Source organism: Lacerta agilis, chromosome 10, assembly GCF_009819535.1.
Source record: "Lacerta agilis isolate rLacAgi1 chromosome 10, rLacAgi1.pri, whole genome shotgun sequence".
NCBI classification, from domain to species: Eukaryota; Metazoa; Chordata; class Lepidosauria; order Squamata; family Lacertidae; genus Lacerta; species Lacerta agilis.
In genome coordinates, this window is record NC_046321.1 from 47,065,587 (window position 1) to 47,093,156 (window position 27,570).

Below are 27,570 nucleotides of genomic sequence, written 5' to 3' on the forward strand. Positions count from 1 at the left end.
AAAGCAAAGAACAAAACATGTTGTCAGGGAACTGCCTCCTGGCCCGCTGAGGGGAATGGAAGGTCCATTAGCATACAGAGAGCCCGAACTATCAACTGAGCAGCAGCACCTCTTCCAGCACGAAGAGCAGCCACACCTCCAGTGGGGAGGAAGGGGAAGGGGCCAGCTGGGAGAGGAGAGGGCTTGGAGATGCTGCAAAGAGCCCCAGCACCTCACCTCACTTGGCTGGTCAGGAGGTAAACACGCCATTTCCGGTGCCCCAATTGTGCAGAGGGGGTGAAACGCAAGGAGGGTAGGAGGAGATTTGGGGTGCTGGGGAAGGAGTCGGAAGGGGCCACTCCCGGATTCTGCCAGCGACTGAGACAGACATGCTTTTTGTAGCTCTGCACTGTAAATAGTTTTGCACAATAAAACTGCAAAAGACTGTTTGGGCTATTACTCCGTTACTCGTGAAGCACCATCACGCGAACCTTACACATGTGAATCACAAAACGCCGCAGCCTGGAAGGACAAAAGCACGAAGACGGATAATAAAGCACTACCTCACAAAAAGACTCTGTTGACAAATAATAAAGATATATACAATTAAGAGTTTTCTTCACCTTTGAGAGAGCCATTGTTATTGAAAATAAAGGTTTCATAACACCAGTTTTATTTCGGCTCAAAGAATTGTTGACAGCCTTGGGAAAGGTGATTGCACTAGTCAAGAGAGAAAGCTCGGCTGTGAGTCTAAGGGGCAAAAGCTACCTCCCACAAGCATGGGGCAAATTGGCACCTGCAAGTTAAAAGAAAGGAGGAAAAAATGTGCATGGCTAAAGAATAAAGCTAACCCAGAGCTCAGGAATTCTATTTCAAAACCAACATGGAAGATATATAAAAAAAATGCTGAAAATAAAGCCTGGATTTTCATCTTTTGTTGCAGCTTGAAAATAAGAAAACGTATAAAGAAATAATCCTATTGTTTCTTTGTCTCATTCACTGAGGTTTAAAATAACAATTTTTCTCCATCCAAGTATTTTTAAAAGGTTCAGAACCTTCCTTCATATGACGCTCAGCATAATTAATTTTGTTATTTGGTCCCTGGGCCAATATATTCCCCAATACGAGATGGTATTTTGCACAGACAGCTCTAAATGTACATAATTCTTGTAAAGACATTGAGGGCAAAAGCCAGGTAGTGACTTTGTTAAAACTGTGTATAATATCTATATCTATATCATCTATATTTATCATTTAGTGTTTATCCATTTTGCAATATTCCAGAAAATGTACTGTTTATCCACTGCAGTAGCTGCAAAAGAGACAGTCCACAACTTTGCATACATACAGGGTGCTTCCAGATTGCTAAGGTTTTTGGGTGTGATTTTGGGTGTCAATCATATGCCGACATATTCAGGTAGGGCAATTACAATTGCTTTGGTGATGTGCAACAAATTCACTCCCAAATCAGGCTTTTTGTGATAAGCGAAATGCACTGGAAAGTGTATGATGATAATTCCTTGATGAAACACTAATATTACCTTCCCAGAAACAAATCAGAATGAATGCTCAATGCGTAGCTAATGGTTTTTTTTTAGCCTCCCTGCAGTTTTTGCACAAGCAAATCCGGATGAATGTTTAACGAACAGCTAAAAGGCCAGCTAGTATTTCCTTATTGGCTTCTATAGAACCTTTTGCACCATTGTTTCTAGGATTATTTCTAGGATTGCAGGGTTGCTTCTTTGGTTTTTCAGATAGGTACTTTTTTAAAAAAAAACATTGGACTTACATCATGGAGTGGAAAAGCTGCTTTGTAGATCCCAGAGTCCAGTAGCTTATTGATTCCAAACTTTCTCACGTTGTCTCTTATAGCGTATTCCCCACGGCAAAGAATAAAGTGAACCTGAAACCCCCCCAAAGTTCTTTATTAATGAAGAATTAGACCACGATAAGCTCAGGGGACAACTATCATATAGTAAAGGTAAAGGGACCCCTGACCGTTAAGTCCAGTTGCGGACAACTCTGGGGTTACTGCGCTCATCTCACTTTATTGGCCAAGGGAGCTGATGTCCAGCTTCTGGTTCATGTGGCCAGCATGGCTAAGCCACTTCTGGCGAACCAGTGCAGCGCACGGAAACACCGATTACCTTCCCGCTGGAGTGGGACCTATTTATCTACTGCACTTTGATGTGCTTTTGAACTGCTAGGTTGGCAGGAGCAGAGACCGAGCAACGGGAGCTCACCCTGTCATGGGGATTTGAACCACCAACCTTCTGATCGGCAAGCCCTAGGCTCTGTGGCTTAGGCCACAGTGCCACCCGTGAGTGTCTAAAATAATGCAATGTCTTGATCAGTGGTCTCCAACAGGTCCAGACCAAAGACCCACCATTGATTCCCAACCTGCAAAGGGGGACCGACTTTTACAAATTCACTTCTGATGTATACTTAATAGTGCTAATCAGGCACATTATTAATCCTAAAATGGCAGTTCATGGAGCAATATACATCATGTTCCTTAAGTATTACTACTAAATGAAAACCACTGAAGTGGGCAAGTAGCCTGAACAGATATTCTGAAATGGGAGGTAGGTTTGCGCTGTGAATCAGGGAGAAGGGAAATGGAAGCAGGATCAGTTGAGGCATTTGGAACTTGGCAAATGGACAGAGAGAGGCTCCTCTGCCCAGCAAGGAACTTTCCCCCTGACTCAATCCTATTTCAGGTTGCAGTGAAAGACAGAGAGTGGTTTTCTTGAAGGCACAGAAGCTGCAGAGGACGATATGTGTGAATCATGGCCCACAGCAGGCATAGGCAAACTCGGCCCTCCAGATGTTTCGGGACTACAACTCCTATCATTCCTAGCTAACAGGACCTGTGTTCAGGGATGATGGGAGTTGTAGTCCCAAAACATCTGGAGGGCCGAGATTGCCTATGCCTGGCCCACAGGCTACACTTGCTCACATAACCATGTGCTTGATAAAGACCAGGGAAAGATGTGGAAGTAAAAACTCCCACAGCAGAATGGGCCAAAAGTTCTCATTTGAACCAAAGTCAGAGGAACATGGGAAGTTACCTTATACTGACTCAGACCATTGGTTCATGTAACCCAGTATTCTGTTCATTGTTTGACAGCAGGCTTTCCAATGTTTCAAACAGAAGCATTTTCAAGCTCAATGTAGAGATACCAGAGGCTTAACTGAAGACATTTTTCACAACAAAGCTGGAGTACTCTCATTGAGATTTGGCCCTTCTCCAAGTAATGAGCCTTCTCCAAGCTACAACCCATCCCCAGAGATTGATTGTACAGTGCAAAACATTGTTCGTGCATTGTTTGGCCGGTCTGGTGCTCAAAACAGCTAGGGGAAAAAATAGGTCTAGATATCTACACCAACAGAAAGTAAATTCATCATTATGTAAATATCAGGAACTTACTATCCGGCTCCTGGTTGCTGGATTGAAGAAAATGTCCTTGTCCTGTATGTAAAAGTCTGACAAACGGTCGTTTTCAAATGGCGCAGTGAAAAACTCCTGCTCTGGTTTGATGATATTTTCATCCACACTGAAGAACCTGCTAATCCACTTAAATGGTGAGTCACGGGTTTTCAGGTCATTGGGTTGCAGGGGCAATTTGATGTGCATAATTTCAGCGAAGCTGCACAGCAGTTCCCAAGGTGCGTGCACTTTTACAAATATAAGCTTTTCATCCACGACCTGCAGTGAATGGATAGACATATATAAATTTCGTCACTGTTTTAAGCCATTACCAGCAAAGGACTACCCAGGGACATTTTTGGACAAGCTCAGCTGAGAAGTTCTCCTGCACCTGACACACCAATAACAGTAGTAGCATCATAAGATTACAACTGGAATGGTGGTGCTTAATTTCTAAGAGTGCAAGTTGTCATCCTCCCCTAACCTGGCACACTATTGGTTCTTCAGGATTAAAGTGTGAATAGGAAAGATAGGTGTTCAATAAAGAAGGAGCTATTTCCTGAGGGAGAGCTTGGGTTGCCGTCTGCTAGGCATCCATGCACACACAGAGAGATAGATGGATGGAGAGGAAAAGAGAAAGAGACCATGCAGACTCCCATATTGCTGCTCCTTCTGCCTCCCTCGTCCCTCCAAGTAGGCCTGAGAGAAAGGAAAGGAAGAAGATGCAAAGAGGTCTAGGACTTTGCAGGTGTGCATGTGTTAAGTGTAAGGTAAGTCACGAAGAGTTTACCCATCACTCCTTCTGATGATTCAAAGATGACCAGAAGGTATGAGAAAGACACCCAGAGGCACTTTTGGCTTTTACTGTTGTTTCCTTGTTTTGAGGCTGAGACCTGGCATTGAAAATAGATTGTGAGTCTAAGCTCTGGCACAAACTAAGCTCCATGGAAAAGGAGCTATAGGTTTTCACTGGAGAAAAGTGTCTATTAAAGGGACAAATAACTGTCTTGTTTTAAGTCAATAAATCCATCAAGCATGTTACAAACAAAGTTGTATAAAAATTCTATTACTAGTTGTGATTACAAAATTTACCTCCGAGAGCAAGGTTGCTGTTTCTAAATGTTTTGATTGATGAACAATGCCAGTTGACGACACTAGCATAAAAATGACAGACGGTCATAAATATGACCAACTTGGCTCTAAAGCTTGATTTGCTCTTGATTTTTATCACTTGCCACATGTAATATATGCAGCTGACCTTCATTGTCCACAATATAAAATATCTGGGAATTGGTAGAGGCACTGTAAATTGTGCCGGTTTGAAGAGGGGTAATTTCTCTCTCTTCAGCTTACTATATTTCAGCAATATGGGTGGATGGAAATCTGAAAGAAGGCATGATGTTGTGCATAAGTGAGAAACTGTGCCATTTTTATCTGAGAATCTTTTTTTTTTTTTTTTAAAGGTGGAATAACATAGGGGCTTAGAGAAGCTGAACCATATCAATTCATTTCTAGCAATCGTAGAGTCATCCTATAATAGCTCAGCAAGTGCAGAAACAGAATGAACTTCTAATAGTTATGCAGGAACACTAGAAGGAGCAGTTGACCAGACAGATATACTCTGCAAGCATTACAAATCTACACTATTTCAAATAAAAGCAGATTAACTTGCAGTGGAGAAGTACACAATGAACCAGAGAACTGACTGTGTTGCAGTGTACAGACAGAGCTCTTCTGTAAGCTGTCTTTCCTTTTCATTTTGGTGGAAGGGACAGCACCATTAAAACATAACAGAAAAGGCATGGTTCTCCCATGGTGAAAGTGCAGGCACCTCTCTTTGCTGAGACATTCTTTTGTGCAACTAAACCCACTTCAAACCAAGTGCTCTGAATGTACTGATTTGTCACACACACCTGAGAAATAGAATATATATATAAAAAAGAGGGAGTTGAGATTCCCCTCCCCCCACCACTGTTGTAACCTGGAATAGATATATAATCTCACCTTTGCTTTATTCTGTATGCTTATGCGTTAAGACTGTACCTTGTAAGGAATGCTTCTTACAAAGAGTTTGTGGGTTATAGCTGAACTAAGCAGAAATATCTAGCTAGGCAGATTGACCGCAGAAGATATAAATTATGTCAAGGGTCCTATGTCCCCAAGTGAGTCAGGATGTTGGGAGAAACAGGATGTCTGCAGAATGTTCTGGGTGTCTGAGATACATATATAGAGTTTTACCAAATGACATAATGAGATCTATATGCTTACCAAGCTGAAAGAATGAACCAACGAAAGGAGAGTTCACAGGGACAGAAGGTTGTTACAAGAAAGCAGAAGTGAATCTCCTTGTCTCAGCTAACTAGGGTGAAGTTCAGAGAGTCTTCTGGGGACAAGAGGGTTGGATTTCTGGGTTGCTGTCATACACTCATTGGCTTGATGCTTAATGCAAGGCATGAATATGTAACGTTTGAAGGATCTATAAAAACCTTTGGATACCTGTGATTGATGTCCAGTCTTTTGGAGATGACTCCCTGGACCTTTTATTGCAATAAAACGCTTACTCTTGATTTCTCCTAAATCCAGTGTTTGGCATTTATTTTAAGAACTAAGGTTCCCGGAACGATATAACACCACTATTGCCAGATTAAAGAGAGAATGGTGTGAAAAAAATGCAAGCACCTGGATAGATTTCAATGCCACTTCCATACAAATTCATTTTTTCCCCTTTTGATGTAAAAATTCACACTTTGCCAAAAGTATAAAGGGAGCTGCACTCACCGACCTTGTTGCTTCAAGCTGCAAACCACGGTTTATCAAGTTAGATTCATATGCTAGCCTCTTCCTCTGTTGAAACCGATTGAAAAATAGTTCAAGATTTCATTTTTTCCCCCACGAAGAGCATAACAATTCATATTCCCAACAGAAATGCACCAAGGTCTTTGTGCAAAAAGAACAAATCACTGTGTTTAACTTATCATCAAGGAGCTTTAGAATATGGCTTTCTTTGCATGTGTTTTGCACATCAAAATATTAAGCTGCACATTAAGCTGTAATGAATCCATACAACAAACACATGTATATGTTTGAACGTGTGTGTGTTCTACAAGCACACAAGTCAGGGAGTTGGCGTTGGTCAGGTCATGGTTCCGTGAATGTGCAAGATGGCAAGTATGGATTTGCCACTGAGTGCGAAGCAGGCATTTTTCTTACAAACAGACATTGTTCATAAAACAGAACAAAAGTAAAATGTATAACACTACTGAATTTTAAGAGAATTCCATAAATAACACAGACCACGTTTTCAGTTCATAGAGTCTGTTCTACAGTTCAGTTACGTTCAGTGTGAGACACTGCTATCATGGGAATATTGAGGTTGGGGGAGAAAGAGGTGGGGAGAGAGATGTGGGAGAAAGAAAGAGGGTCATGATCTTTCATTCTTTTGCATAGTGTATGTATGGAGTTTTTGCATCAGTGTCACACGGATAGGTTCTTTATTTGTTTGTTTGTTTTTGTTGGCAGTGTGAGAAACTGCAGTGCCCAGAGCATGGCTGGTTGCATTTGGTTGACTACAGTGAGTGTTTTTCATGTGCAAGGGGGGTGGCGGTTGTTGGGTCAAATTAGTCATACCGATTCACGCTATTGTTTTATAGGACCGGAAAAGAAAGTTTTCTCTTTGCGTTAAAGAAAACTGTTCAAACAACTTCTCAATTTGTCAAGCAGCCAAACTAAATTTGAATTACTGTATTTGCATGGTACACATGAGTCAGTAAAAGACTATTTACTTATGAAATCAGGCTCTTCAGATCCTGGTAAACTGGATGTTCTCTGGTTCGTATCTCATGATAAATCTACAATATACTGAACCACTTTGTACAGTGGATTGGCTCATGTAGTTCTTCTGTCCTTCATGCAGACTGTTTCATTAGTTGCATCTTGGTTTGAGGCAAGCCATGGTTTGCAGTACCATCCAAATCTGGCAAGTGATTTGCAGTTATATCCAACCAACTATCCTGCTTTGGAGCGAGGATGAGTGCAAACCATAGGTTGCCAGTTCAGAGATAATAATGGTATATGCCAAGAAGGAAATAGCTAATTAGGCTTGCTATGTAAGAGGAAAGAGAGATAGGGGACAGACAGGAAGCAAAAGCCTGAGGCTTGGTCAAGTAATGCCAAACCATGGTTTAGCTTGGTGTTACATGGGATCCAACCCTTTGGTTTTATCTTTTTATTTTATTGGGAGGGCTCCACTAGCATTATATGTGTTCTCACTTCCCTGTTGGCAATTTGCTATTAAGTCCAATTTAGCTACCAGAATTAGAATTAGAATCAGAATTATAGCATCTTAAGAGAATCCAGTTTTAGTGGGGCAATGACCACAGTTATTGCAGTCAAGGGGCAGAGACTGAAATAACAGCCAGTAGAAACTTTTAAGATTCAGCAGCAATGTTCACACAGGGCAGTGAGCAGGAGATTCTCCTGCCTTTATGCTGATCATTGTAGCCTTTCTGCTGCTGACTTTAGTGCTGAGGCAAGCTCCCTACAGTCTTCAGATGCTGACCTCTCTAGGCAGAAGGTGGAGGTGCAAATCTCTCTGCAGTCATCAGCAAAACAAAAGAAAGTTTTCTCTGTCCAACACACACACATGCTCCAGATAAGGGGCTCCTTAGCTCCCTATCCCGGACTATCAAAAGTGAGTAAAAGTAGTAATTAAAGGATTTGTACAAGAACTGGGGTTGCATATTTTGGAAGACAAATTCAGATCATAGTTTGCTGGTTTAAATGTAAGAGGAAACTATGGTTTGTGCTAAAGAGAAAGCACTTAATCAAAACCAGGTATTTGAGGGAAGGAGAGAGAGAGGAAGAAGAGATTCACACGAGTACAGGACTTGTTCCTCTAGTCCCAAACTGTGTTTCAGTGTTAATTTTGAATGGATCCAGTTACAGGTAGGTAGCTGTGTTGGTCTGCCATAGTCAAAACAAAATAAAATAAAAAATTCCTTCCAGTAGCACCTTAGAGACCAACTAAGTTTGTTCTTGGTATGAGCTTTCGTGTGCATGCACGTATCTGAAGAAGTGTGCATGCACACGAAAGCTCATACCAAGAACAAACTTAGTTGGTCTCTAAGGTGCTACTGGAAGGATTTTTTTTATTTAATTTAATTTTGAATGGAGCCTTTGAAGTTATGAAGGGTTACTCATTCATTAATTTAAAACTCTTATTAACATAGCCACAAATAGGGTGTAGCTAAGCCCTGCGGATACAAACTGGAAATGTGAAAATGACTCGGTTGAGGTTAGAAAGGTCAGGTCAGGATCATGCTTAGTCAATCTAAAGAAAATTGGTGCTATTACCCTTTTTATTTTCATTGGACTTTGGGGCTGCTAGCACCATAGCTAGACTGGCTTAGGAGGGCAGTGTGAGATTGCGTAGTCATGTGGGTTTTACGTCACCCTACTTGCTTGCATATGGGTGACCAATGACTTCATTTCCATGTGGCTGCATATATTTTGCAAGTTCAAAACCTAGAACTAGTAATGGAATACAAAGCATGTGACAGCATATGATGGTTTTTTAATGCAGACAAAAAGTGAACCAACTTCTGTTTTTAAAAAGTTACTGACAACTTTTAGATAGAAAACTCAGGCATAAATTAATAATATTCCTTTAATTGTTCTATTTGGTTGTGTACTTTTAGATTTTTTAAAATTGTTTAGGACTACTTTTGTTATGATTGTACTTATGTAGTATTTTTATATGTTGAAAACAGCCTTGAGCATGGTTTTAACCTTGGAAAGGTGGCATACAAATAAAATGATTGATTGATGGACAGACTGAACACGAAAAAATACAATATGCCAGTACTTTGGCCACCTCATGAGAAGAGAAGACTCCATAGAAAAGACCCTGATGTTGGGAAAGATGGAGGGCACAAGGAGAAGGGGACGACAGAGGACGAGATGGTTGGACAGTGTTCTTGAAGCTACTAACATGAGTTTGGCCAAACTGCGAGAGGCAGTGAAGGATAGGCGTGCCTGGCGTGCTCTGGTCCATGGGGTCACGAAGAGTCGGACACGACTGAACAACTGAACAACAACAAGACTAAGACATGTCAGCAGATTATGCTGGGAACCAAACAGATAAGTACTAAAACAAAACAAAACCACAAGTTGGCATGTGTGGAAAGCTGGCAAGAACATGGGAACTGCACAGTGTAATCTTTTAGCATTGCTTAGTTTAATTGAGGAAGGAGATCAGGAGAAATATTCAACAGTTAAACATGGTTGTTAAGAGTCAGTGCAATTCAAAAAGAAGGAAAGAAAGAATTTGCATTCCTGTCACCTGGGAGGAAAATATAAATTAGAGGTTACTCAAAGGTAAATAGCATAGTTACACATTTTAGGTAGTATTTTGAGGTCATTAGGTCCTTAACTGCTCTTGTGCCTTTAACAGCTATGTGACATATTCACATCTGGCAGGGGAAATTCTTTCCAGTGTAGACCTGGAGTGATAGTAAACTCTGCCGCTATTGAATTCCTGCTTTATCATGCAGTGGCACCTATTAGGAAACAATGAGGCAACCGGGTTCACTAGATTGACGACAAGAGACCTATGAAAAATAGGATGTTGATGCAGCTGGCGCCATTTGCTGGTCCCCAAGGCACATTTATGCTATTTATGTCTTCCTTTGTTCATTATTTCCTCTTTTTTGGTTTAATAAGGATTATTCCTTATTATATTATATCGTATAGCCTTCCTGCTATTATCTAAATTTGGATAAGGAAATGGGATGGTTGTACAACCCTTCCACCCATTCTAAAGATTATTGCCTGTAGAAAGCTAGCAAGTACAGAAGATAGCTTTCCTGTCTCTCTGATGAGCTGGTTTTCTAAGTGCAGGGAAGGGTGCTTTTGTTTTTGTTTTAACGTGGATTGCAATCAAAGATTCATTCTGAAATGGTACTATCCCAAAAGTGCAACACCAAGCTAAAAATTGAACTGTACAGAATGCAGAACTTTTAAAAACTTCCTTTTCTCATTCTTGGCCTCAGTCCTCTCTTTGTGGCAAGCGCTAAGAAAAGTAACCGAGCATGCCAGCACCAAGTACATTTCAACTCAAGGGATAATATAGCTTTCAACTATGAGAAATAAAACCCAACTGGAAAGATCAAGAAGAAAAAATAAATTAAAAGCCAAGGGGAAGAACAGCAAATCCCCTCTTTGTTTGAGATTCTATGACTCAGCTTTGTGGGAGAAGACAAAAGCAAAGAAGGGAAGGTACACCTTTGGAAGCTGCAATCACTAAAAACAGATGCTTCAAACTGCCCATAAAAGTGGAGCCCCCCAAAACAGCAGTGTAAAACAAGAAGTCAAGCCATACCATTTGCTTTTTATGAAAGCTCCTCTTATGTTCTTTTTTGCTCTCATCTTCATATGCTAAAACAAAGTCGATTCTTCTTTGGCCATCATTAAAGTAGAGGGAGTCAGGCTTCAGATTAAACTCTGCCTGTAAGGAACATATCAGACCTTTAACATTACAGTAAATACTCCAGCCATCTTTACATACTAGAGTTAAAATTCCTCCCCCCCCCCAAGTTTTAGATAATTTTATTTATCATATATGAAATGTTTTACAAAATTGTACAGTAAACATTACATATGCATATAAAAATAAATAATAAAAAACAAAAAAGAACAATTACAGTTGTTGTATTTACTGAATTCTAATACGCTTGCTTGATTTGTTGTTACCCCTAACCAATATCCATTTCTATGTACTTATACAAAGAAGTCCATAAAGAATAACATAATATAATATGTAATAATACATAATATGGGCCAGGAGTAGCTTATCTTTGATCGTAATTTTTTTTAAATACAATAAAAAAGAAAAAAAATACAAGACTCCCCCAACCCCCCAAACTTAAAAAAAGAACAGTATTAACAATATCAACAAATTTTCCAATCCCTTCCGACTTCCTGTCAAACCCAACCATATAATTCACTCTTACTTATGAGTGTATATCAACCTATCCACATATCTTCATATAAATCTTTATGACCCTACAATTTCAACCAGTACCCTATTTTCCACTCATATCCTTCCTTCTACTTCCTGGGCTATTGAAAAGCTGACATAACTATCCGACCTCTACTATATTTCTGAACATGTATTATATATCTAGCCCAATTTTCTTGAAATTTTTGTTTTGATCCCCCCCCCTCAAATTATTAGTTAACTGGGCCATTTCGTCAAACTCTTGCAGCTTGTTTTGCCATTCTAATATTGAAGGTGGTTCTGGTTCTTTCCACCTGATTGCTATTAAAATTTGAGCTGCCGCCATAGCATACAGAAAATCCTCTCTTAGTTTAGTTGGGATTTCTTTATCGAAGATGCTTAGTAAGAGGGATTCTGGCATTTTGGGGAATGTAACTCCTAACAATTTTTTAAGTTCATCATAGACCAAACCCCAGAACGTCTTTATTTTTTGACACTTCCACCACATATGGAGTAAATTCCCATTGTTCCCCCCACATCTCCAACACATACTAGTGGACCCTTTATAAATTTTTGATAGTCTTGTGGGTGTGAGATACCATCTGTGTTGAATTTTCATCATATTTTCTTTTATATTAAAAGAGGTCGTAAACTTCATGCTAACCTTCCACAGATGTTCCCATTTGTTCATCGTTAACATTACAGTAAATACTCCAGCCATCTTTACATACTAGAGTTAAAATTCCAACATACTATCATACAGCATGTACCCAGCACAGCTTTGATAAATGGAACGGTCTCCCTCAAGAGACTGTGGACTCTCCTTCCTTGGAGTTTTATAAGCAGAGTTTGGATGGCCATCTGCCATGGATGCTTTAGCTGAGATTCCTGCATTGCAGGGGGTTGGACCAGATGATCCTGGGGTGTGGGTCCCTTTCAACTCTACAATTCTATGATTCTAAGTTCAAGAAAGTGCACATGTATGGTCAATTGGCTCAGCAGAGCTCTGTAGGAGAACATGTGGATAACATCGGAACAAACACAAAACCTATGTGCCGCTCCACAAGGTGTAAAGATTGAATTTTAATCCAATACATGCTGAAGAAATTGTTTTTTATAATGGAATGAATAGTCTACCAAAGCAAAAGCCAATGGAATGCATAAGCTCGTCGCTGCAGGTCTTGGGAGCAAACATTGATCTGAATATTTATCTCAAACGTGCACAAAATCTTCACCTAGCTGTCTTGAATATGCATACCGGCTTGTGTGTCTGTTTGCTAAAGTGCCATTGGATGGCTTGAGCCAAAGGGTCACACTATTTCACTGGAAAGAATTCCTACACATCCAAGACAAGTGGGGTAGCAACTCTTTACAGAGAGGTGTGCACTAGTAGTTCTCACCTGCACAATGGTTTTGCCACTTAATGTTAAATACCACATCTTTTACAGCGTGTACTTCTAAAAGCATATCATAATTCGGTTTTGAAATATCAGTGTTGTCTTATCCTTTTGTTCTCATACAAATGTGGATCCAGTGTTCAAAACAGCACTGCTTTCAGCCATAACTCCCCTTTCCACAAGCTGTTATATTCCTATAGCAGGTGAGTTGCTTACCCTTTCTAAACAAGAATCCCATTCAGATGGGGAAATCAGGCTCCTATGCAGAGGTGCCTTTTGTTTCAGATGGTGGTTTCTTGATGCCATCATAGCTATTTTATCCCAGAAATCCACCAACTGAAGAAGCTACTTTACCCATTCCTAAGGGTAGGGCTGGCTGGCTGGCTCATATATTACGTGCTGTTGTTTTACCCTTACAGGTGGGGAAATGAGACTCAAGGTCATGGCTTTAAAAAGTGAATAAATCTGCAGCTGGAGCCAAGGGATCAATCCATGGCTTAAATGAGCAACCTGGAAAAGAGGAGGCTGAAGAGAGATATGATAGCCATCTTCAAATATCTGAAAGGCTGTCACATGGAGGATGGATCAAGATTGTTTTCTCCTGCTCTGGAAGGTAGGACTTCAAGTTGCAGGAAAGGAGATTCTGCCTAGACATATGGAAAAACACTCTGACAGTAATAACTGTTTGACAGTGGAAAAATCTCCCTCGAGAGGTTGTGGACTCTCCTTCTTTTAAGCAGAGGTTGGATGGCCATCTGTCATAGATCTGCCATGGATGTTTTAGCTGAGATTCCTGAATTGCAGGGGGCTGAGGGTCTCATACTTTCTAAGCAGTTTCAAAACCTGATACCGATAAACACTCGAGTCAGTACAATATTATTTGCTAGACAGAGTAAATGTCCAATGTTCAAAGTATCTATGTAGCACTAAAAATAAACCAATTCAATCTGTGTAATTGCATTAAGTGGGACTTCTTTTGTAGGCAGAGATCCATACAGTACTTCTTGTTTCTGGTTAAAAAGATATTAAGGAGATACCAAGAACTGAAATCATTCTGTACTGTTATAAATCCAATCAGATGTGTGAAAGGTTTGACTAAATCCATAAAATGCATTTAGTGAAGGATGCTGTATAGTGATTTAAGATGTCCCAATTCTCTTACATACTCAGGACCGCAATGCCTTAAGGACCACCTCTCCCTTATGTAATGATCTCAGGTAGGCAAGCAAACCCCAACAAGAAGTAATGACTCTCCGGCAGTTTTGTGTTATGTTTATTTACAAACAAAAAAAACCACATCCAGAGCATGGCTTCTCGCCTGCTCGCATTGACAATAGTTGGTCAGTCTGAATCTCCGCCCCTTTTACAGCAGGAAGGACACCAAATTCCCACCCTTCCCCTCTTGCTCTTCCATTGTCCTCCAACCTTATCCAGTCTCCTAGAACGGGGACTGAGAAGCTGGCCTTCCCCCTCCGCACTTCCACTCGACACACTTTCAGTCCTCTGCTTATCTGCTGATTGCCTAGCAATGCTCTGGCTGCCTCCTAACTCTCCCACTTTTTGAGAGCTGACAGTGTCTTCTTCAGGAAGGGGGGTTGAACTACCCCTTCTCGGCTCTGTCAGCCAGTTCTCATCTGTAGAGTTGTTCTCTCTCTCTCACTTGGCAAAGTTTCTGAGTCTGCCTCTTCCCCTGTACTTGGGTGAGCCATGTTACCGACACCATATAGGAACTGACCTGGACCCTGCAATCATCATCTGAGGCCCTTGTTTATGTGCTTCCTCCATGAAAGGTCCAGAGGTTGGCAACACAAGAGCGGGCCTTTTCTGTGGTGGTTCTCCATTTGTGGAATGCTCTCCCTAGGAAGGCTCACCTGGTGCCTTCGTTACATATCTTTAGGTGACAGGCAAAAACATTCCTCTTCTCTCAGGCCTTTGGCTAATGAAACTATCTATGGCCTTTTAAACAGTTGGGGGGGTCTTACTGTTTTCGCTTGTTACTATGGTATGCATTTTTGTGGTTTTATATTGTAAGCTGCCCTGTGATCCTTGGGTGGTATAGGAATAATAATAATAATAATAATAATAATAATAATAATAATAATATCAAGATATCAAGTTACTTTAAACTCAACCAAAACCCTAAGGCCTCCTTCCACCTTTCACTTCCATTTCCAATTTGTTGCTTGTAATGTAATGTGCAGCACTTGCTAATTACTCATGTATTATATGAATACAGTCTTACAACAGTTAATTAGCAATGGTAGACCCTACTGAATGAAAAGAGACCACATAATCTGTTCTAAAACTAAAGCACTGCATGTTATTGACATAGTTATTCCTGAATAATTAACCAGCTATTAATTATCCTAAGAACGTAGAATTAGCCTGACTGTTACTGTGTACTTTCCTATGTAGCCCATGGGGGCCTTATAGGGTTGATATTGTGCAGCATAAGCAAAACAAGATTAAAAAAACAAAGCCTGTTGTGGCACTTTAAAGACTAAGTGGTTTATGGTGCCATAAGCTTTATTGGGCAACGAGGCAGTTGGTTTTATTGTGGCACATCAACATAGCTAAACCCCGTGAAAGCAAGGTAGTAATTGATCGTACAGTACAATTAATTTATTTTTTCTTTACGTAATTCTTGCATGTGAGTGTCTCTATTCTCATTTATATTCCTCTTAGTGCCATGTTTGTCAGTATTTCTGGGGTGTTAACTAAGACTCAGAGGTCAAGGGTCAAATACAATTGGGTTCATCTTCAGACCATTGCTGACACATCTACCGTAATTCCCTAAGCCTGCTAGCACATCCTTCGGAAACGAAGATGCTGAAGTCTCACTATATTCTTCAGTAAAGGGAGATCATAGAACAAAACAAACTGTCATGTGAGAATGGCCCTGCAAGTTCTCCTTCTATTCAGGCTCCAGACTTCTTAAGCACAGTGCCTCCAGTGTCCTTGCAAACCCCTACGTGACTGTCTTCCTTTCTTCTGCCACCACTGCCAAAATTGCTGACACAATAATACTACTTATTGTTCTCCTTGCCAGAACACAAGCACATACCCTCCAATATTTCTCTGATGAATATAGAGGTGTCCTATTATTATTATTATTATTATTATTATTATTATTATTATTATTATTATTATTATTACCCTACCCATCTGACTGGGTTGCCCCAGTCACACTGGACGGCTTCCAACATATATAAAAATGTAATAAAACATTAAACATAAGAAACCCCTTCCCTGTGCAGGGCTGCCTTCAGATGTCTTCTGAAGGTTGCATAGTTACTTATCTTCTTGGCTCGGGCGTTGCATAACTCCATACCTGTCAGGATCTTCCCAAGTGTTGCTCATGAGTAACGACAGAGCCTTCAGTATCTAAGACTATTTATTGTGCATGACTATTTACAGTGTAGAGCTCATTCAAAACATGACCGCTCAGTCACTTGCAGAATCCGGAAGTGCCCTTCTCCTGTTTGCCGCCCAACACCAAAGTCTCAGCACCCTAAAACGACGTCTGCGGTGCCCCCTGACCCCCCCGATGCTGTGCTGGCACTGGAAGCGGCAGTTCTTCCTCAGATCCTCTCTGGCTCGCGGTGCTGGGTCTCTGGCTCCTCCCTTGGAGAGAGCTCAGGCAAAAGGCTAGAAGAGGAGGAGGAGCTGGGCAACCCCTGACAATACCCTCCAACATTTCTCCCATGCAAGGGGACAATATTCCACAAATAGTTGTGGTGATGGGGCCACCACAGAAAAGGCTTTGGAGAAGAAAGCAAAGATAACAACATTCGTTGAAGTAGCACCTACCCATTCTGGCTTATGCAGTGGTTGCTGGTTGGGCATTGTTCCATAGCACTGAATGACATCTTGTTCCACTTCTTCCAAGACTAAAACAATACAGAAGAGACAGTTTAGTTACAGCCTTCAATTTTGTGACATCTTCTTCATTTTGGGGTGAAATTCTCAGCTTTGCCCTTTCATTCCTACCACTGAGAGTTAAGAACATAATATGCTACATTAGGTAGCTATTCATGAACGCAGATTATGTTCCCACATCAGTCTCAGTTCCCTATAAATATATAAAGCCCAATTTTGCTTTAAGCAGCATGGCCAATGATAAGGGATTATGGGAGCTGTGGTTCAAAACATATGGAAAGGGCTATGTTGGTTATCCTGTAAATGTAGTTTTAACAACACAGATGAGCAGTCATCCCCAGGAGACTTTTTTGAACATAGCTGTGCCTTCTGGAAACATTACTGTACTATAAAAAGTGATGTAAAGGTAGATAAAGCACATTTATCTTACAATAAGATTGATGTGAAACCAGTGATATAGTTGTTTCTAACAGGATGAATTTTTAGTTTGGCTGCCAAGTTCAGTGAGCACGTTACTGCTTCATGGTGAAAGTTTGTGGTAAAATATAGGCGATATTTTAAGCAGTGATTTTTTTCTGGGGGTACGCAGGGGTATGCATACACCTAAACATTTTTTGAATCTAAGTTTGGCCTCATTGAGGGGTAGTATTTCAATATGAGTAGGAAAATGGGAGTACCCCTAAACATTTTTTTTTAGAGAAAAAAAGCACTGATTTTAAGCATGTGTTCAGTTTAATTCATACTTGGTATCTTCCTTGAGAAACAGATTCACTTAACTCTGGGCAAGAGTAGAAATAATGCTGCTGTTTTTTTTCTGAACTGTAATTATTTCCAGACGGCTAGTCTTCTTTTGCAGCAAAAACAACTGAGAGTCCAGCAGTACTTATTGTGGCATAAGCTTTCACGGATCACAGTTCACTTCCTTCTTCCCCTTCCCTGCTCTCTCTTTTGTGAATTCCTCCTTCCTTCCTTCCTGAGGATGGTAAATCACAGGGCAATATGACTCATCAGAGTATTGGTTAATTACTATTGGCTCTGCATTGCACTGGAGAAAATTTCAACTTACTCTTAAATCTCCACTTATTTATTTATTTATTTATTTATTTATACCGTCCTATCCCATGGAGACAAACAAAGGATAAACAAGAAAATATGCAGATCATTGTATAACAAAACACCCACAGAAGATGGCAAGATAGGGGTCTAAACAGGCAATTATTAGGAGTATGCACTAGCATCAATATTTGGTTTGGGTCCAGATTTGGTAAGGGGAGGGGTGCCTCCTAGTCCACCACAACACTATTTTTTGTATCCTACTCAAGAGAGACAAAACTGAGAAAAGAGCAACAAGCATGTGAGTCTAATGTGTTTATTCCCATCAACATGCTTCCCACAAGCCACTGTGATTAGACAGCCACAGTGAAATAATTCCCTCTGATTAAATGCTAGACCTGTGTCCGTCACAGTGGGCTATCCTTCTCCTCACCCTTCTCCCAGGGCCCCAGCTTGACCAAGAACATTTCCTATTAGAATGGTTTTGCTTTTTTGCAAAAGAAAGAAAGAAAAAGTGTGCAGCGTTTTGTTTTTTTGCAAGCAAGGAGACAAAGCGAAAGCGCCACAAGGCTTAGGGGGTTTTGTGGGATAGGGAACTTGCAGAGATCCTATCTCATCTTGGGTAAAAAACCCCAAACACTATGAGGCACTCTGATTCAACTCAAGGTTCATATAAAGCACGAGGAATTGAACTTGCTTTCAAAAATACATGCCCTTTGCAACAGGTAAGTGTGTTAGTCTTAGGCTGCAGTTATAAACACCCTTATGATGGAGTAAGCCACACTGTGCATAGCGGGACACCTGAGAATACATGTGTAGCAAGGATAAGGAGCAATTTTGCATTCCCTCTTGGCCAACCCTCCAGAGGTCACATCTCTGTGGTACGTGTGATCAGAACAAGAGGCACACCCCACACTTTCTCTCACACATAACACAAAGTGCGCACACGCACAACACATACCCCACACACATATACACACATACCAGGCATGTAAAAGTCTCACTTTTCCCCACACCAGCAATTAGCATTTCAGCGTTTTTCAAGCCTATTTGCCAGAGGGAAATGTGTGTGTGTGTGATCTTCACAGAGACTGCAAGTAGGGAAGGAAGATCACATCTGTGAAGCAATCAGGCTTCAAAAAACCAGCCTTCCACTGGCACCCGTAGAAGTCTGTTTTCAAATCCATTTGCAGCACTATTTTTGGTAGGGGAAGATGCTCAAACTGTGGCAGGGAATGAAAGTGTTAACCTTTCCATACACAGTTGTGATATTCTCCTGAAAATACACCACCACCAATAAACTTGAAAACAGTCTTCTGTTTCCAGTTTCCTACTGCTGGCGCACAGGTGTGCTCTGTTAAATACTTGTGTTGGTGTATATTTTACCTGCAGCACTGCTGTAACATTATGTAACTTTTCACAGTCATAGTTCTTGATAACACTATGCAATTGCTGTCATAGCATTTGAAAGACTGAGCCATAAGTCACACTTCGTCTTAAAGGAAAGTAATGTAATTGTCCATGAAAAATTCAGATGGAGGGACTTCGTATGCAATACATGGCAGTTGTTATGCACTTGCTGGGAGAGTTTCAAATGCCCAAAGGGAATACCTCTGTTGTGGAGATATGAATAGTTCAGTTGGTTAGACAAGGTGCTGATAACACCAAGGTTGCCGGTTTGATCCCTGTATGTGACAGCTGCATATTCCTGCATTTCTAAAATTAATTTTTTATGATTTTATTGAAAAAAGCCATAATATATAAACATACAAATAAGCACATACAGATATACATACATATCCCACTCCTTGGACATATACATACATATCCCACTCCTTGGATATAAAATAATTGGCTGTAACTTTAAATAACACTTTACATTCCTTCTTGCCCTCTACCACCCTTAACCTCCACCATCCCTCCACACACCCACACACCTCACCCTGTGCTAGACTTCCGATCTTCTCAGCTGCAATATCCTCTGCCTTCTTTCATTTCTCATGTATATTATTAATTATAATCTTACTTTCAATTCTATTTCTTTAAATTCCCTTTTCTCTCCTTCTAACTCATATTTTTTGCGAAACTTGTTTCATTCTGATAGGAGTTCAGGTTTTTCAATATACTTTCGTAGATATCCCCTAAAGGCATTCCATTCCTTTTCCAACCTGTCCTTTGAAATCCCTCCAATACTCCCCATTGTCTTAATTGCGTTATGGTACTCTATTAATTTAACAAGTCATTCTGTTTTTGTCGGAATTTCAATACTTTTCCAGTTTTTCTCAACAAGCAGCCTTGCATATAGATAAAGCACCCTATTCCTGCATTTCAGTGGGTTGAACTAGGTGATCCTCATGGTCCCTTCCAACTCTATGGTTCTATGAAATAGTGCAGCTGGTTTGATATCACTTTTAGTATCCCACATAGGGGCGCCAGGTACTTAATAGGCTCAAAGCATTGACTTGAAACATAAATTTGCGTATGCTAATATATTTGTGTAAATTTAGATTTTTGAAAAAATCATGGTTGTGATTGCCTTGCACTTTGCAGTCTGCCTAGCCTCCCTGTAAGTATTTATTTATTTATTTTGTAGTTAAAAAGAAGAAGGAAGAAAGGGCAGAAGATTTGGGGTTCAGGTCCTCTAGATAACAATCTAAAAACATCCCAGTGGGCACCCTGTGTACCAAAATGTGCTACAGAGAGGGGAAGATTCTGCCAAAGTTTGCAGACATTTCAAATCATGTTTTAATTGATATGGCTTTTTGCTGGCCTAGATAAAATTGATTGAAATTGTGTAGAAACTGCTTTGCACAAAGGGATTTGTATAATACAGTAAAAGCTTGCCATGCGAACTGGGCAGGAACTATAGCCTGGTATAACGTATAAAACATATCTAGGATTAGAGATGCAGGTTGTGGCAACCTACTCTCCATATTGTTTAAGCTTCTTAATGTTTCTTCCAGGTGTGGGCAATTCCATTTCCTGCCCGCTGTCGTGAGGGTGGTGTCGTATTTGTTCCAGGGAGGGAAACAATAAAATATTTCAAGCAATTTTCCATCAACATTAAATTTCAAAAATATGAGTCATAACTTAAAATGTTGGCCCTGTTCAATAATCTCAATCGGTTGGCTCTCAAACCAAGAGTAGAGTTTGGTGCAGATGTGGGAATTACAGTGAGAGCTTTGAAAGCATAACATTTTAAAAGCCTTCCCCCCACACCCTAAAAAGGCATTCAAAGAGAAACCTTTTAGTGAGTTTATAATATAAACCATGAATTTTAAAAAGGATCCTCACAGCACTGCAGAATATCCACAGTATACTTTCCACCAGCACTGTTAAACAATTGCTACCAAGTACTGATTTATTTTTTTAAGAAATGTAAACTGCTTCTGTGAAATGTGAAAACTTTTAGACACCTACAGCAACTGAAGGTGCTCTGAAAAAGACATCATTTTACTCCACACACACACCCCAAGTGGTCTGTGTTTGCCTGATCTTGAGTCTAAGGATTCTGAGCTCCTGTGTTCTGATTGGCTACATGTTGTCCAATCACAGGAACATTTCAGGATTTGGGCCTTTGCCATTGGCCCTTGAACTCTGAGTCACGATTCACAGTTTGGAAGTTTAGAAGGGCCAATCACATTTTGAGTCAGAGCCATAGCTAGATGATCTTGCGCTCCTGGCAGAACTGTCCAGATTGCGCCCCCTAACCACGGACAAATTAACTCTTCTTTCCGCCTCTCCTCCAACCTCCAATTCTCTACTGAATTGAAATTTCAGCCTTCACAACATAGGAAAACAGCCAAGTAAACAGCTATTTTCTTGGAGGAGGGTCAAGATATTAACTGATATGCATGAAATTTCATATATAGCTATATAATCCCTAGTGTAGTAAGATAAGACCTTTGGAGCAGGCATTTTTTAAAAAATAAATAAATTATGAACCGCCCTCCTCCACTCCACTCATTCAATTCACCCTCTATTTAAAACCTTTTCTTATGAGGCAATAATGAATATTTTTATTTACAGACATATTTATGGACATATTTTAAAGCCGACTTTGCGCCTCCCCGCCTGTGCCCCTGGCGGGGGCCCACCATGCCACCCTCTAGCTATGGCCCTGTTGGGAATAGGAGTGGCCCAGGCTTTCAGAAGTGTGTATAAGCATTTGCTTTGCCCCTGTTTCCCAGTTATGTAGTTCAAATAAAGGTTCTTGCCATTATTACTGTGTCTTGCCTCATGGGAACCCACCCAGGGGCATAGGAAAGGGGGCAGGGGCGGTCCGCCCCAGGTGCCATCATGGAGGGGTTGTTTTTTTGACAAATTATCAAGGAACAATTACTGCCCTACCAGGGCGGTTCATAAAAAAAACTTTTTTAAAAAAATGCCTGTTCCAAAGGTCTTATCTTACTACACTAGGGATTATATAGCTATATATGAAATTTCATGCATATCAGTTAATATCTTGACCCTCCTCCATGAAAATAGCTGTTTACTTGGCTGTTTTCCTATGTTGTGAAGACTGAAATTTCAATTAAGTAGAGAAGGGTCAAGATATTAACTGATATGCATGAAATTTCAGATATAGCTATATAATCCCTAGTTTAGTAAGATAAGACCTTTGGAGTAGGCATTTTTTTTTTAAAAAAAGTTTTTTTTATGAACCGCCCTACTGCCCTACCCTCCACTGGGCTTCCCTCCCCCACCTCCAGTCTCCATTGTTGTGTCTTTATCTGTTGTGTGTCCTGGCTGAGGGGGAAAACAGAAGAAGGATGGCCATCGGTCAGGGATGCTCTAGTTGAGATTCCTGTATTGCCCCAGGGGTTTGGCTAGATGACCCTCAGGGGTCCCTTCCAACTCTACAATTCTCTGGTGCAGGCTTGTGCAGAAGTTTTAGGTACAAGTTGGATGCAAGGGGTGCATAGGATTGCAGCCCATCTTATGCACCGTCGGCTCGGGAATAAGTCCCACTGATCATGATGAGACTAGATTGCTGCTGTGCAGTTCTGTTTTTTTAAATAAATGTTTTCCTTTTCAGATAATACAGAGCACGGTGAAATCACAATAAATAAAACCCCCCTTTCAGTAGTTTCAAGCACTACTACAGGTTCCACATAATATCTGTACTGCATTGTTTACTGTGACAGCACCTGCAACAAAGCACGTGCCTTTGCTAGACTCTTTTCGGGCACCTGCTAAAAGCATTCTTCTTTAGGCAAGCATACCTAGATGCTTAGGAAGTTGAAGTAATTTTAATTTTTAATATTTTAGCTTTTGTATGTTTTAAGGTAGGGTTGTTGTTCTTTCTTGATTTTGCTGCCTTTTTTGTTTTGTTTTAGTAAACCACTTTGCATATTTTTAAAAATAAATTTGAATAAATAAACAACAAATATAAATAAAATAACACAAGCCAAAACACAATCCATCCTGTAGATTTAAGTATCTGTCGATAGTCGCCTACTTGTTATCAGAGGCCCAGAATCCACATTCCTTTGTAAGAAAATATGAAATAACATAAAACCATTTCTGCAGGCTAAAATAATACATACATACATACATACATACATACATACATACCAATTGGGGGGGGGGTTGACAAGAAATCTTCCACACCGGGTACCACCTGACCTTCCTATGCCTCTGAACCCACCTACTGGATCTCATGCATTTAATCATACCATGTGCCAAATAGCTGGGGGGGGGGGGAGCTGAAGTGGTGCAGAGATATGTATCCTAAAGTAACACCAAGGTACCCCAGGAAAAAGGTGAGAGAAGATAAGGGGGGGGAATTAAAAAGCAGGCCACTGAAGGTGAGTCAGGGCAAAACAGGAATATGTCATCTCTGCCATCCCCACCACATTAAAGTGACCCATGGGATTTTGTTATTTATGTTATGGCATAACGTTCGGTTCGGCTGTAAGTTTGCACCTGACAAGAATGTTAAACATACATGCCTGAGCCTGCCTCATACAAGAAGCTACTCTCTGAACATGACTCTGAGAGCTCCTACACCTATTAGATCACAGAAACTGCTACTTTAATTATATCAAACGTGCCAAGCACATGCTTGGAAAGAATGTATGTACTATTAAGCTCCACCCTTGAAGTTCAACAAAGATTTAAAACAACGAAAAGCTACGTGGAAATCTCCCAAGATTAGCATTAAGACATGCTTCAAGCAAAAATATATATGTAGAAAAGACAAAAATCGCTTCTCTTTCAGGCTTCCCTTCTTTTTCATGAAACACTGAACATGTCATTGAGGAAGAAGGTCTGCTCTAAACCACATTGGAAGGGAAATATCTCTTCTTACGTTACAGAAAAATCTTCCAAATGCAATCTGATATTTAATTGAATGTTTCCATTTATTTATTATTCAGATGCTATGTGATATGAATTAAGAACTCTGCATTTCTCTACATGACTAGTCCTTCCCTTCTGCATCCTTCTTTCCCAGGCTGTTTTCCTCAGTTCGGCCCCAGTGGTAAGCAGTGTAAATATTGCATGCTTAAATGTATGATTAACAAACACACATGTGCAATTTGTCAATTACGGCTCACATTATGACCTTTCTGCTGCTTAACTTATTTCTGCATCTGCGCAGCAAGTTTTGTTGATTGTGGATGGAGTCCCTTCAAAAACCGCTTCCTTCCATATTGTTCTCTGGCAAAATCCCACCACTCCATCCTCATATCTGCCCTTTGATACTCCTGCATATAACATAGAAAGGTTTGCTGACTCTCAATCAAGCATGCACTTTCTTCTTGAGCCTTCTGTTGCTTACGGTTCTATTAGCTGTTTTTCTTACCTAGCTGCTGTTCTTCCATGTGGCTCCAGAATTAAGCTCTTTTGGCAGCACTGGGTGGCTGGTGATGTGATTCACTTTCGCCGATTAAGAAGCAGAGTCCTACAGAAGCTACGGCTGCTCTTTCCTACCCTTGTACAAGGACAACAATTTCACCTTTAAAAGAACTGGTGTTTGTTTGCCCTATCAGCGGTGGGAATGCAGGAGGGGAGAATGAAGCAAATTTCCTAAATGGAAATAGCTAGGTGTTTATTCTTTCTCAAGAAGCTTTGTATAAATTCTTTCTTAGTGAGTAAAGTGTCCCAACATCTTGAAAAACCTGACTGACCAGATTAACATGGGAATATACGGCTCTACAAGAAACTGGGGGAGGGGAGAAGTGTTCCCAAATTCTTCCTTTTCAGTTACAGAGCTCAGAAGAATTATGATGACAAGACGTAAGGCTGGAAAGTTTATACTGTAATGTAAGCTCTAAATGACAGTGCTGTAATTTGCCACCATCTAATCCACCTAGCAGTTCGAAAGCACGTCAAAGTGCAAGTAGATAAATAGGGACCGCTCCAGTGGGAAGGTAAATGGTGTTTCCGTGTGCTGCTCTGGTTCACCAGAAGCGGCTTTGTCATGCTGGCCACATGACCCGGAAGATGTCTGCGGACAAACGCCGGCTCCCTCGGCCTATAGAGCGAGATGAGCGCCACAACCCCAGAGTCGGATATGACTGGACCTGATGGTCAGGGGTCCCTTTACCTTTTACCTAATCCACATGAAATCAATTAACAGTGGACACAGCATACTCAAAGACCTGTTGTTGTTGTTGTTGTTGTTGTTGTTGTTGTTGTTGTTGTTTTTAGCATGTGTAAAAGAACACTTATTCACTTTTGACTTATGGTTTCATGCATTTTGGGATTCTTTTTGTTTTGTTTCCCCCTCAATTTGGACATAAAACAATCAACAGGTTATATTTGTAGCATGAAGAAGAGGCCCTCTCTCCAAACAATTTAAGACTTGCAAGCTTTTTCTGCACAAAAAAAACTGTAACAAACATGGCTGGAATGCTACCATTTTACAAACATGACTTGCAAATATTAGTAACACAGTTATACCATATAGCCAAACAAGTAAGCTACTTTCTTCTTCTGACAATGTAACATTGAAGACATCTCTTTGAGGCTTACAATGTGGTTATGTCCTGTAGTGTTTTTTATTTCCGGACAGAAATATTTTGATAGGCTGTTATTTTCCCTACAGGAGACCAGGATTCAAATCCCACTTTATCCACTGACCTATTACGTATCTCTCAACCACAATTTCTTACCTGTAAAATGGGAATCTTACCTAAATTTCTCATATTTGTGAAAAAACTATATAATGTAATATGAAGAATTACAGATTGAGTTGTCGTTTTTTAGTATATGGATTACAGATTCAGTTTCCCTCCCCCCCCCACTCAAAAAACTCTGCTAAATTTGTGGGGGCTCCATTCCCTTTCCCTTCTTCTCTCTTGCAAACCAACTATGGAGATTGTAAAATTGCATATGGTGGCAAGAATTATTTAATGGTGATAATTCCCCATTGTTCTAGTTAGTGCACTTTCAATGCTGTTAATTTTAACCATGGTCCCTGTTTTAATATACATTTGACTATATAGGAGAGCACTGGGAGACAGTTGCATGGATAATGTCTAAACACATCCTGAGTTAAAGAAGTAGTGATGTGCTTCTTCCTCAGTTGCAACCAGAAATAATGAAACTCTCTGAGATAAGCTACATAACAGGCTCTGCACGCTGAATGGGGGCATTTGGGGCTATTTGAAGCTGACTATGAGTTTGTACACTTGACCTGGGGGGAATTGCCATGATTTGAGGAGAATATTTTGATGAATGACACCTCCGTGTCCCACTAGACAGGCTGCTTAGATGGAACAATTCATCATATTTCTCATAAGCTACATGCATCATTTTTTATAGGTAGCATTGTATTTGGAAAAGTAAACAAGCCAAAAATAATGATTACAGCTGCAAGCAAACTCAGGGGGCATTGCTATGGGAACTATCTCACATTTTAGATCCATTTAAATGGTTATGGGTCAGGAAACTGTTGAATAATGTATCTGTAAAGCAGATCTACACTTAGATGCTAACCTGCCAACAGATATATACACAGAGGAAACCACTGCAGCACAAATAAGATGAAACAGCTTTTCTTTCTGCTGTGCTACAGAGCTTGGGATTAGCATCTGATCTTGATGGACAGCTTCCCTCTGCTCAGGTCCTGTGTATGCCTGATATAAGATACAATGGAATCAATAATCAAAACCCCCAATATGAACCTTTTACACATTCTGCTTGGGACTCACATGTTACTACGGTAAATCTATTCTGCAAACCCATGGCAACCTTACACTCCGGTATACAACCTTACATTTCAGGTATACGGTTTATAGCATCAAGTACATTGTTTATACTTAATGACATTTTCTCACAATAAAATGGGATATACCCTGTTGTGTCGTGTTGTTTATTTGAAAACAACAACACTTTAGGCCACTTTTGGAGACATTTTCCAGCCAGAATGGTTTACAAACACGAAACAGCCTGAAAAGAAAACAACAATACAAAAAAGTTTAAGCATAAAAAAGCTTAAGGTTCGTAGGGAAAACTCTTCATAAAAAAAACACCCAAAGCCATCACCCAGCCAGTAAAACATCTCTCCTAGAACAACAAATGAAAAAGAGATGCTTTCAGTGTCTTCCAAAAAACCTTGCACAGATCTGATGGAATGGTATGAGATGCCCATAGCAAGCCTCCATGCCATAATGGTGGTAGCCTTCCTTTGTTGTTTGTTCTGAGCATCTTATGCTACTTCAATTATTGTAATTGACACCTATTCCTCCATAAGGGATGCAGGTGGCACTGTGGATTAAACCACTGAGCCTCTTGGGCTTGCTGATCAGAAGGTCACTTATTTCAATTCTTGCATCTCATACTACAGGAGACTTAATGAATGGACCTTTAGTCTGACCATGCAAGGC

The 27,570-nt window shown here is 40.4% G+C and overlaps 1 protein-coding gene across 2 annotated transcripts in view; it reads right to left on the reverse strand.

Annotated features, from left to right (window-relative positions):
- The window catches only part of ANO6 (anoctamin 6), a 70,403-nt gene that overhangs the window by 29,771 nt on the left and 13,062 nt on the right, over positions 1-27,570 (reverse strand). Inside the window, exons 1-6 of one of the 2 annotated variants that reach the window (XM_033161918.1) lie at positions 24,543-24,680; positions 16,613-16,692; positions 10,788-10,913; positions 6,188-6,253; positions 3,410-3,688; positions 1,769-1,882 (exon numbers count right to left, since the gene is read on the reverse strand). In XM_033161918.1, the coding sequence (XP_033017809.1) occupies positions 1,769-1,882; positions 3,410-3,688; positions 6,188-6,253; positions 10,788-10,913; positions 16,613-16,692; positions 24,543-24,561 (684 nt within the window). In that variant the 5' untranslated portion in view covers positions 24,562-24,680. Of the gene's footprint in view, positions 1-1,768; positions 1,883-3,409; positions 3,689-6,187; positions 6,254-10,787; positions 10,914-16,612; positions 16,693-24,542; positions 24,681-27,570 lie in introns of those variants that run through there. The other variant, XM_033161917.1, reaches the window with a different exon arrangement.